Source organism: Palaemon carinicauda, chromosome 14, assembly GCF_036898095.1.
Source record: "Palaemon carinicauda isolate YSFRI2023 chromosome 14, ASM3689809v2, whole genome shotgun sequence".
Taxonomy (NCBI): Eukaryota; Metazoa; Arthropoda; class Malacostraca; order Decapoda; family Palaemonidae; genus Palaemon; species Palaemon carinicauda.
The window spans coordinates 72871344-72884092 of record NC_090738.1 but is presented as its reverse complement, the minus strand read 5'-3'; the positions used below and the strand labels follow the sequence as shown (position 1 = coordinate 72884092).

At 37.4% G+C, this 12749-nt stretch overlaps 1 protein-coding gene across 1 annotated transcript; it reads right to left on the bottom strand.

Annotated features, from left to right (window-relative positions):
- Window positions 1-10524: 10524 nt before the first annotated feature.
- On the bottom strand, window positions 10525-10974 carry LOC137652808 (uncharacterized). The gene has a single exon (XM_068386214.1). The coding sequence runs from the start codon at window positions 10972-10974 to the stop codon at window positions 10525-10527; it is 450 nt and encodes a 149-aa protein (XP_068242315.1).
- Between the last annotated feature and the right edge of the window lie 1775 nt (window positions 10975-12749).

Genomic DNA, 12749 nt, shown 5'->3' with positions numbered 1-12749 from the left:
CAAGTTTGAACTTTTGTAGTTCCACTGATTCAAATACCCGATTAGGAAAATCTTTCCCCAACTTGGTCACAGCTGGAATGAATTCCTACTGTACTGTGTAGTATTGAGCCTTATGATGGAGAAGGCCTGACTATTAGAATGGAACTGTACGGTAAGATCTGAATGTAAAGGATGGTCAGAATTATAAAAAAAATCTTATAAAACATGCATAATGAACTAATCGACCGACATTGCCAGATATTAATATCTAGATCAGAAATAAGAAATTTAATAGACCGTAAGTTCCTTTCCAAAAAATTAAGATGAGAATCAGCAGCTGAAGACCCAACAGGAAAATAATATTCAAAACAAGGTAAAATTAAAAAATTCAAAAACTTCTTCAGAATAGATTGATCACCTAAATTCTTGAAAGAATACTTTGTTGTCGAGAATCACACCTAAAATTTTGAGTCATACAAAGTTAAAGAAATATTATCAATGCTGAGGTCCGGATGTTGAGGAGAACGATTATATGACTTACTTACAATCTTACTTTGAGTTTTCTTAGGATTCAGCTCCATACCCCACAATTTGCACCATACACACTCTTTGTATATATATATATATATATATATATATATTTATATATATATATATATATATATATATATATACATATATAAATTTCTACCTCATACTTGGGATCGAACGCTAGCCCCTTCTAATGAAAGGCCAGGTCGAAACCAACCATGTCACGAGAGACCATAAAGGAAATTGGAACCTGACGCTACCAGCTGTCCGAGGATTTACCTGGCGAGATATCAGTCTCTTACCAGCGAGTTTTACCCAATTTCCCGTGCCACCACGTGACATAATTGGTAGACATGGTTGGTTTCGACCTGGCCTTTCATTAGCAGGGGCTAGCGTTCGATCCCAAGTATGAGGTAGAAATTTATTTCTATTTGAACACGATGTTGTGTTGATATTTATCCATATTGACTCATTAGGGGTAATTTGAATGAATTACTACCAATTGTGTCACGTGGTGGCCCGGGAAATTCGGTAAAACACGCTGGTAAGAGACTGATGTCTCGCCAGGTAAATCCTCGGACAGCTGGTAGCGTCAGGTTATAATTTCCTTTATGGGCTCTCGTGACATGGTTGGTTTCGACATGGCCCTTTCATTAGAAGGGGCTAGCGTTCGATCCCAAGTATGAGGTAGAAATTTATTTCTTTTTGAACACGATGTTTTGTTGATATTTATCCATATATATATATATATATATATATATATATATAATCAAAGTTTGTGTACATGCGTGTGTATGTATTTCGAAGATTGCGCATGAAATCGTCAGTCACAGTACCCTATGTGAATAAACTGAAAAAATATTCAGATCCATTCACCTTTTGCCAACAAATCCCTAATGAAAATCCTGATCCCTCCCTTTTGGCTCTTCAATATCCAATTTTCCAGGGGATGAAAACTGATATTTTCTCGTCCTTGTGTATTGTGGCTTTAACCGTTATCATAACACCTTTTTGTTTGCCTTTGGCCTTGCTCTTATCAACTAAATCCTACAATTTTCTCCAAATATATTATTATTGTTTTTGCTCTATTTTAAATATGTTTGGCATTTATATACAGATAATCTTTCTTCCATTTTATTTTCTATTTATTTTATTTCATGTATATCACTATCATACATTTAATAAAGCCTAGGGGTCCCATTAAGTTAGTAATAAGATCTATAAGCTTTCCTACAACACTAACCTTTACCAAGCACTCAATGAAAGTTAACCTTTCAGATTTATAATATACCATGAATATGTTATACGATGACATACTAACAAGTAAAAGGTAAATTATCTTTATGATATTATTTCTAGTATTATATTTAGTTTCTTAATTCAAAAGCTTGGCGGAAGAAATCGAAAAAAATTACATGAAATGAATTTAAAAAAATGGGTTGAGGAAATAACTATATACGCCATCCTTCGTCATAATATCTATATCTATATACCAAGGAACTTCACCCAATTTTGTTGGGTAGCCAATATCAAACAAATAAAATGAATAAATAAATAGGGTACTTTTCCTCTCTACGCTCCTCACAGCCTGACGAGGGGCTCAACTGAGTTCCAGGATGCCAGAGAACTTCAAATCAATCAATCAACTGAGTTCCGCTGGCACTGCTAGGATGGTACAGCCCACCCTCCCCCATTATCTCCCACAGATGAGGCCTCATAACGCTGAATACCCTACTACAGCTAATTCTGTGGTCATCCAAGGTGACTGGAGGAAACAGCAGGGCCAACCAGAACTGCGTTATAATCGCTCGCCATTCATTCGTATTCCTAGCACGCTCTCTTGCCTCTCTCACATCTATCCTCCTATCACCAGAGCTTTCTTCACTCCATCCATCTATTCAATTATTGACCTTCCTCTTGTATTTCTCCCATCAATTCTTCTATTCATCATCTTCTTTAGCACAGCTAGGGCTGAATCATTTTTTACACCCGTTCCCATCCTCACTACTTTGGTCCTAACCCTATCCTCTTAAGATACACCAGCCATAATCCTCAGACACTTCATCTCAAGACATTCCATTTCTGTGTCTCCGTCTCTTTCATTCCACACAACTCTAATCCATATATCACAGTTGTTACAATCACTTTCTCATACATAATTCTCTTTATATTCATGCCTAGCCCTCTTTTCTTTACCACTCCCTTCACTTCCCCCAACACTTTGTATCCTTTATTCACTCTATGACGTATATCTGCTTCCCTCCCACCATTTGCTGCAACAGAAGACCACAAGTATTTAAACAGATATACTTCATAAGATAAGTCTACATTGAACTTGACATTCAACCTCACATCACCTTCCCTTATCATACATCTTATAACCCTACTCTTACCCACATTAACTCTTCCTTCTCTCACATACTGTTCCAAATTCTATCACTAATGGACCAAGCTTCTCTTCCGAGTCTGCTACCAATACAGTATCATCCTTTTTTCTTCCTATTCAAAATCACTCTTGTTGTCAGTTTCAATCCTCGTCCAGGCAATCGAGCATTGACCTCTTTCACCCCTCCATCAACAAACACATCCCTGTCTCAGCACCACTCTCACTGGAAACCAATCGCTTACTTCTTCTCCTATCCTAACACACACTTGACTAACTTTGTAGAAACTTTTAAATGCTTTCAACAACCTTCCACTAATTCCATATAACATCAGCACATTCCATATCGCTTCCCTATCAACTCTATCATATGCTCTCTCCAGATTCACCATAATCGCAACATACACCTCTTTACCTCTTGTAAAATATTTCTTTTATATCTGCATAACTGTAAACATCTGATTCATACATCCCCTACCTCCTCTAAAACCACCATAATCATAATATATGTGAAGGAAAAAATATATATATGTAATATCCAACATAGTTGCATATCTTGTAGCCATTGGGGAAATTCTCTCTCTCTCTCTCTCTCTCTCTCTCTCTCTCTCTCTCTCTCTACTCCTATCCAGAGAATAAGCAAGTAACCCTGATTTTTCTGCCACATGCCTTGCAGAACCTCAATGGGATTTAGCTCATGTATCTTTTATGTCCTGAATATTATGGTTATGAAGCCTCTCTTTATATAACTTGAATTTAATATTCTCTCTCTCTCTCTCTCTCTCTCTCTCTCTCTCTCTCATATATGTATATATATATATATATGTATATGTATATGTATATATATATATATATATATATACAGTATATATATATATATATATATGTGTGTGTGTGTGGGTGTTTGTCTGTGTAAATATATATATATATATATATATATCCTTTCTCTCTCTCTCTCTCTCTCTCTCTCTCTCTTACTTTTACATTTTCAGTATTATTAACATTATTATTATTAAGGATATGACAAAATCAGTAGTAGCGGTAAAATGTATAGTAATACATAAACGATGATATAGAATTTATGTCAACCAGTTGAATAAAATGAATGCTTCTAATTCTGAAGTTCCACTGATTCAAGCAAATAGGAAAATCATTTCAAATTTTACACCTGTAAAACGACACTTTTAGAATACTGTTGAGACATTGTTTTTGCAAAGATCATGATGATTATAAACTGTCTTTGACCTACTTATAATATTTATTTTCTAGCTTTCTTATGATTCAATTTCCTCAGCAATGTCTTCATAATTATACCAAGGAACTTCACCCCAATTTTGTTGGGTAGCCAATATCAAACAAATAAAATGAATAAATAAATAGGGTACTTTTCCTCTCTACGCTCCTCACAGCCTGACGAGGGGCTCAACTGAGTTCCAGGATGCCAGAGAACTTCAAATCAATCAATCAACTGAGTTCCGCTGGCACTGCTAGGATGGTACAGCCCACCCTCCCCCATTATCTCCCACAGATGAGGCCTCATAACGCTGAATACCCTACTACAGCTAATTCTGTGGTCATCCAAGGTGACTGGAGGAAACAGCAGGGCCAACCAGAACTGCGTTATAATCGCTCGCCATTCATTCGTATTCCTAGCACGCTCTCTTGCCTCTCTCACATCTATCCTCCTATCACCAGAGCTTTCTTCACTCCATCCATCTATTCAATTATTGACCTTCCTCTTGTATTTCTCCCATCAATTCTTCTATTCATCATCTTCTTTAGCACAGCTAGGGCTGAATCATTTTTTACACCCGTTCCCATCCTCACTACTTTGGTCCTAACCCTATCCTCTTAAGATACACCAGCCATAATCCTCAGACACTTCATCTCAAGACATTCCATTTCTGTGTCTCCGTCTCTTTCATTCCACACAACTCTAATCCATATATCACAGTTGTTACAATCACTTTCTCATACATAATTCTCTTTATATTCATGCCTAGCCCTCTTTTCTTTACCACTCCCTTCACTTCCCCCAACACTTTGTATCCTTTATTCACTCTATGACGTATATCTGCTTCCCTCCACCATTTGCTGCAACAGAAGACCACAAGTATTTAAACAGATATACTTCATAAGATAAGTCTACATTGAACTTGACATTCAACCTCACATCACCTTCCCTTATCATACATCTTATAACCCTACTCTTACCCACATTAACTCTTCCTTCTCTCACATACTGTTCCAAATTCTATCACTAATGGACCAAGCTTCTCTTCCGAGTCTGCTACCAATACAGTATCATCCTTTTTTCTTCCTATTCAAAATCACTCTTGTTGTCAGTTTCAATCCTCGTCCAGGCAATCGAGCATTGACCTCTTTCACCCCTCCATCAACAAACACATCCCTGTCTCAGCACCACTCTCACTGGAAACCAATCGCTTACTTCTTCTCCTATCCTAACACACACTTGACTAACTTTGTAGAAACTTTTAAATGCTTTCAACAACCTTCCACTAATTCCATATAACATCAGCACATTCCATATCGCTTCCCTATCAACTCTATCATATGCTCTCTCCAGATTCACCATAATCGCAACATACACCTCTTTACCTCTTGTAAAATATTTCTTTTATATCTGCATAACTGTAAACATCTGATTCATACATCCCCTACCTCCTCTAAAACCACCATAATCATAATATATGTGAAGGAAAAAATATATATATGTAATATCCAACATAGTTGCATATCTTGTAGCCATTGGGGAAATTCTCTCTCTCTCTCTCTCTCTCTCTCTCTCTCTCTCTCTCTCTCTCTACTCCTATCCAGAGAATAAGCAAGTAACCCTGATTTTTCTGCCACATGCCTTGCAGAACCTCAATGGGATTTAGCTCATGTATCTTTTATGTCCTGAATATTATGGTTATGAAGCCTCTCTTTATATAACTTGAATTTAATATTCTCTCTCTCTCTCTCTCTCTCTCTCTCTCTCTCTCTCATATATGTATATATATATATATATATGTATATGTATATGTATATATATATATATATATATACAGTATATATATATATATATATATATGTGTGTGTGTGTGTGTGTGGGTGTTTGTCTGTGTAAATATATATATATATATATATATATCCTTTCTCTCTCTCTCTCTCTCTCTCTCTCTCTCTCTCTCTCTCTTACTTTTACATTTTCAGTATTATTAACATTATTATTATTAAGGATATGACAAAATCAGTAGTAGCGGTAAAATGTATAGTAATACATAAACGATGATATAGAATTTATGTCAACCAGTTGAATAAAATGAATGCTTCTAATTCTGAAGTTCCACTGATTCAAGCAAATAGGAAAATCATTTCAAATTTTACACCTGTAAAACGACACTTTTAGAATACTGTTGAGACATTGTTTTTGCAAAGATCATGATGATTATAAACTGTCTTTGACCTACTTACAATATTTATTTTCTAGCTTTCTTATGATTCAATTTCCTCAGCAATGTCTTCATAATTCACTAATTTTACCTGCACCTCTATTAAGGGATTCATCAATCACATTAAATGGATTCGATGTAATACGAGTAGCATCGTCTGCACACGTTAAAAGCTTGTTATCTGAGCAATACCACAATTCGTGCGTATATGTTATGAAAATTTATTGGTTTACAAGCATACTCTGAGAAACTGCAGCTATCACATTTCTATAGTGACCATTAACAATGGTTTTTTTGTGATGAGTTAATTAAAAAGTAAATAATAATGCTCAGCATATCCTCACTAACTCTTAAGATATCAAACTTTAGGACACGAGCCTTGTAATTTCCCCAGTCAGATTGCAGCACTGATATCAGAGCCAATCATACGAACATCCTGACTTAAGTCAAGAGATTTTTCAGCCTATCCATTTACACTTTAAGCTAAAATACTCACCAAACATTTAGATAATGTAGTATTTACGAAAATTGAACAGTAAATGGCTGGGCTAGAGCTACTAAAACCACGTTTACCTAATAGAAGAGCATTGCCATTTTTTCAAATACAAAAAGAGTTTCCTTCAACTTCTGAAAATAGCGAAATCTTTAGGAACTACGAAACCCTATGCCCTTATTAAAAAAAAAAATAGTAGTAATAATAACTTTTGAGTATACGAATTCATGGGTATCACAATCCATTAAAGGTGTTTTAATATCACCTGACTAAAACGTTAGACCAGTTCAGCAGGCAGATTAAAGGAGCCTGTGCCCTAGTCTTAGACAGGTTAATGGGGAACAACGGTGCCAGTTCCTAAAGAGTGAAAGCAACTGTTTACTTGAGTAGAGAATTGTGTTCCTAGTAAGTGACGACCATTGAGGGTGTAAAGAAAAACAGATAAGGAGAAAGAAAAGAAACGTATGTGTATTTCTCCGCCTTAACACAAGTGGACCATCATTATGTGACATGGACCTGAAGATGTAATCGCAATCTCCTGAAGGCGAAACAATATAAACTCTCTCTCTCTCTCTCTCTCTCTCTCTCTCTCTCTCTCTCTCACTTGAAGTAGAAGCAATGGTAAAGAGCATATCCATAGAGTTATTTATAAGGCAATAATGGTAAAGAGATAATATATGTGAAAGCTACCAGCTATCCATTATATAACCGAATCTTAAATATATGCGATATTCTGAACTTTTGTTATGCCAAAAGAACAAGTTTAATTTCAGGTAATTGCACCCTATTTTCTGTTTGTGTTTATTCGCTTTTATCCCATATTTTCCTAAAGCCATTTTATACAGTTTTGAAAATTAGGTAACAAAATCAGCTTTTATTCAGTCAACATATACTTATACTTGCAAAAGAGGATGGTACAGATTAAATGACAGAAAAGATCAGCATAATAGAGAATGAAGCACCGTAATCCCTGTATCCCTGCCTACTTCTCACCACACCTGCATAACTAGTACGTATTTTTGACTTATACAAATACCATGAAAATTCTATAAAAGTTCCAAACGGAAACATGAAGAACACATCAACACAAAAACTTTGTTTACAATTGGAAGTCATTACACGCTCTCCTCTCTCCTCTCTCTCTCTCTCTCTCTCTCTCTCTCTCTCTCTCTCTCTCTCTGACGCAAATCCCCTCACACACACAAATATCGGTCAAGGCCAGCATTGCCCTCAATTCTCTCCTCTCAAACTGAACCTACAGCTTATGTGCAAACCGATGTTAAACGATATTTGAATTATTTAGAATATGATATTATTTAGAGATAAAGATGGTTAATGGACGTGAGAACTTACAAATGTCAAATGATATCAATTTCAATTATACAAAATATTTAGTTTATTAATATTCGGGGTGAAAAGTTTACGTCGTTTTCTTTCCACTAAATTTTCTTGCGTATTCCTTTACATAGAAACTTTTGTTTTTTTAGTGAAAATCTTATAACCACATTACGTCTACGACGTGAATCATAGATGCCATCCTATCTCTAAGTTACTCCTCCAATTGTATTGGACACTAATCCCAGCGTTTCTATTTACTGGTCTTTAGTGAAACAGAATTGTGATACACCTTTGATACGTGCCCCTCATAACTTCGGGTGCCATCTCTAGTTTATGGATAATTGATTAAACTCACTCTCAGTTCTTGCAATTATTTAACAGCTTTACCCTGTGACCCGATGATAAATACTAACAGCATTAGAGAAGAATGAAACAGGTTGACGGTAAGGAATACGCCAGTCTTAGATGATACGCTGTAGTTCATATACTCCACATAGCTATGGAATACCCACCAATTACTATGGAATGATATTTATATGGTTATATTATCTTATGATATATAGCATAAGCCAGTAACTTTCTATAACAACAAGCAAAAAAAAAAGAAAAAAAAGAAAAGAAAAACGAAGTAGGTCAATGACATAACTGGTAAATGGACATCACTTGATGAAACAATATTTCAGAATCACAATTCTGTTAATTCAAGATCCCCATATTTCTAAAAACATATCTTGAAAAATCAAGAAAAAAAATAAGCCAATCACGAGCAAAAATTATCTCAAAGGAAGATACCGACATAAAAAAGCGCCATTTCCCAGAAAAAAAAAAAAAAATAAATACGATTCCTTTTGCCGAGGTATCGTTTGCAGTCATTGTAAAAGGAGCAGATTGCCTTTCGTCAGGTACCAAAATAGGCCCTCTGAGATTTTTCCATACGCAGCGACATAGTTCACTGTAAATTATTCGTCCATTTCTGCGTTATCATGCCAATTTAATCACTATTCGCAGAAACTGCGAGACACGTGTTTTATATGAATTTTTTTGGATCGTTATAATATCTGAAAAACATATTCCTCTTCTCAGTTGAAACTTAATATTTTCATTTAGTAGATTCTATATAATAAGTTATTTGCTAAGAATTTTAACGAATATTTTTTAAAGGAAGAAATTAATATTCATTACACGTTAGTTTAAGGATGGATATCATATGGGTATGAATGAAACTTCGCTAAATTAATACAAAAGGGAAAAAATGTCATTGTATATACTTCTATTAGAGTTAAAAAGGAATGAAGTAGCAATTGAAATATACTATATACTGTTTTATTATATTATATACAAATCCTGCATATTAAATGTAGAAACCATATATGAAATAGTACTGATTTGATAAACCTAGTTTCATCTACTGTTTATAGTTTAACCTCTCTCTCTCTCTCTCTCTCTCTCTCTCTCTCTCTCTCTCTCTCTCTCTCTCTCTCTCTCTCTCAAGTATATGGGTTAGTGATATTTTATTAATCTGAAAATTTTTAAAATTTTTTAAGTTATGGTACCTAAAATACGTTGAGACAAGAAAATTATTTGTGATTGATGCGATAAATGTCTTTGTCATGTCCGAAAACTTTGCTTATCCAAAACACTCGAGCGAGGGCCTTTTTAAGTCTGCTAATGGAAAGGAATGTCCAAGGGTATTTCTGCTCCTTAGTCACCAGTTGTGAGGGTACAAAGAGACAGTTTCCATCACTAATGGTTTTTGACAATAGAGCCAGACTACATTGAGACGTGCGGATGTACAAGTAACACAGAAAGGGCCTCAGGCGAATTAGCCAGGCTTAGGTTTAAATTTATGTTCCTTTTGGTACAGAAATCATTGAATAATAATCTTATTATAAAATGTACATATCTGATTATCACATCAGAATAAATAGAAGAGAATTCCGCATTTACTGATACAGAACAAAATATCTCGAATTTAAATACAAATGCGTGAAATACATACAAAGGGTTTATATACATAGAAACACACTTGTCGGAAGGTGTCCGTACAAGTACTACCTCCCAAAGCAATATATATAAAAAAAAAAATTAGTATTATTGAGTGGAGGAAACACGTTAACTATTTTTGTCCCAGACCGGGACTGATGCGGTGGAGAATTTTTTTTATTTCTTGATCGTGTTTTCTTTGACAAGATTCCTCCCCTTGGTCTTGAGGAGGGGTTCTCGACTGGCTGAGGTGAGGCAGTATTATGCGTCCCTTTCCTGTGCTGAGGAGATATCCTTTGTCGATGGGTTTTTTTTTTTCCACAAGTTGTTTGTCAATAATGATGAATGCTAGCTTTAACCGGTTAATCAAGAACCAGTCGTTTTTTTCCATGAATGAGTAGAAGGTATGCCTTGGGATTTCTGTTGATGACTCGGTAGGGTCCTTTGCATTGGCGTCTTAGTGGGGATCGGTGGGCGTCGTCATGGATGAAAACGAAGTCGCACGTCCAGAGATCCTGTGACAGGAACGTTTTGGTTGTGTTGTTAAAATTTCGGTGACACAAGGTGAATTTGCTTACGACATTTCTGATTCTTTCAGGGCTCCGGTCACTTTCATTAGATGACGGAGGGTAGAATTGTCCTAGCACGGCTATGGTTTCTCCGTAAACTTTTTCTGCTGATATTGGTTCTCTGCTGGATATGGGAACTGTGCGTAGTGCTAGGAGGACCAAGGGTAACTGGGCCTTCCAGATGTCGTCAGAGCAACGGGCCATCAGGGAAGCTTTGAGGGACCAATGGGCCCATTCGACCATTCCGTTGGCAGCGGTGTTGTAGGAGGATTTGCTCTGGGCAGTGATCCCAAGTGATTTTGAGAGGGTGTCCTAAACATCTGACAAGAAGCCCAGCCCCCTGTCGGTCGTAATGTCTTCTGGAACGCCGAACGTGCTGATCCAACTTGAAAGGAGGGAGTTGACACAGGAGGGTGTTTATGAATCTTTCATGAGGGTTGCTTCAGTCCGCCGCATGGACCTGTCGATGACTGTCAATAGGAAGTGGTCCCCTCCGGAAGGAGGAAAGGGACCAACGCGTTGATATACATGTGGCCGAAACGTCTCATGAGTTGCTTGAAGTTCCCGATTTCTGATGTTGAGTGTCGGGAAATGTTGCTTGTTTGGCAGTTGATGAAGCTGCGGGCCCTCCGGGTGATATCCTTCCTCATCCCGTGCTAGATGAATTTGCTGGATATGATTCTTGCCGTCGATCTGCCCGAGGGATGGGAGAGGGAGTGTACTATATAGAAGACAGCTCTTCATCGAGAGGAGGATACCAGGCGCCTGTGATGGCCAGTACTGATTTCGCCGAGAAGAGCTGTGTTAGATGTCCCTAACGGGATGTGTTCCCACTTAAAGCTGTAATGACTGTCTGGTAGGCTGGAGTTTTTTAGTTGAATTGTTGCTCATGTGCCATGTTGTCGTAGTATATGCCGAGGTGCACGGCATTTATTTCTATCCTGGAGAGGCCGTCGGCCACTGGATTTTTATTCCTTCGTATGTATTGAAGTGTGCATCCAAATTCTGAGATGGCGGCGAGGTGTCTCAGTTGAAGGGTTGACCAGGTGTCACCTCTTTGCGAAGGCGTGGACAAGTGGTTGATGATCAGTTTGAATAGTGAAAGGGGTACCTTCTAAAATGTACTTGAAGTCTTCTACCACTGTGTAGACTGTAAGGAGCTCTCTGTCAAAAGTACTGTACTTTTGTTCGGCGACGTTTAGTTTTTTGCTGGAGAAGGAGATAAGCTGCAGGGTGCCGTTGACCACTTGTTTTAAGTCGGCTCCATAGGCTGTGTTGCTGGCGTCGATGGTCAGCTGCAGGGGTGCTCCTGGGGTGACGAAGGCCAATATTGTAGCTTTGGTGAGGGATGCCTTCGTCTTTTGAATGATATCTGCTGCTCTGCGTTACAGGACAACGATTTCGGTTTAACCTTCAGGACATCGCACAGTGGTGCTATGATACCTGCAATGTTAGTGATAAAAACCCAGTAATAATTAATCATTCCAATGAATTCTTGTAGTTCTTTGATGCTTTTTGGTGTTGGGAATTCTTTTAATGGCTTAGTTTTATATGTTAGGGGATATACGCCTTCATTGGAGATTTTGTGGCTCAGGAAATTGATTTGAATCGGCACCGAAAGTGTATTTGTCAAATGGTTCGATTAGCCTGTTGTCCTGGAGTCAACAGAGAATAGTTCGAACATGCTGGAGATTTTCGTCTTGCGATTTTGAGGATATCAGGATGTCATCTATGTAGCAGCAGCAAAATAGCAAGATCCCCAATTTGCTCTCCATCAGACTCTGGACAATCCCCCCGGCGTTCTTGAGTACGAATGTAGAGTGTGCAAAGACGTAGGTGCCGAAGGGGGTAATGTCGTCTGGGTTGACAGGGACCTGAAAATAGGATTTTAAAAAATACATTTTAGAGAAGATTTTTTCCCCATTCAGGGCCCCGGTGAGGTCCTGCATGTTAGGCAAAGGATAATGGTCAGGTTTGGTGACGAGGTTAAGGCATCTATAATCTCCACACGGACGCCA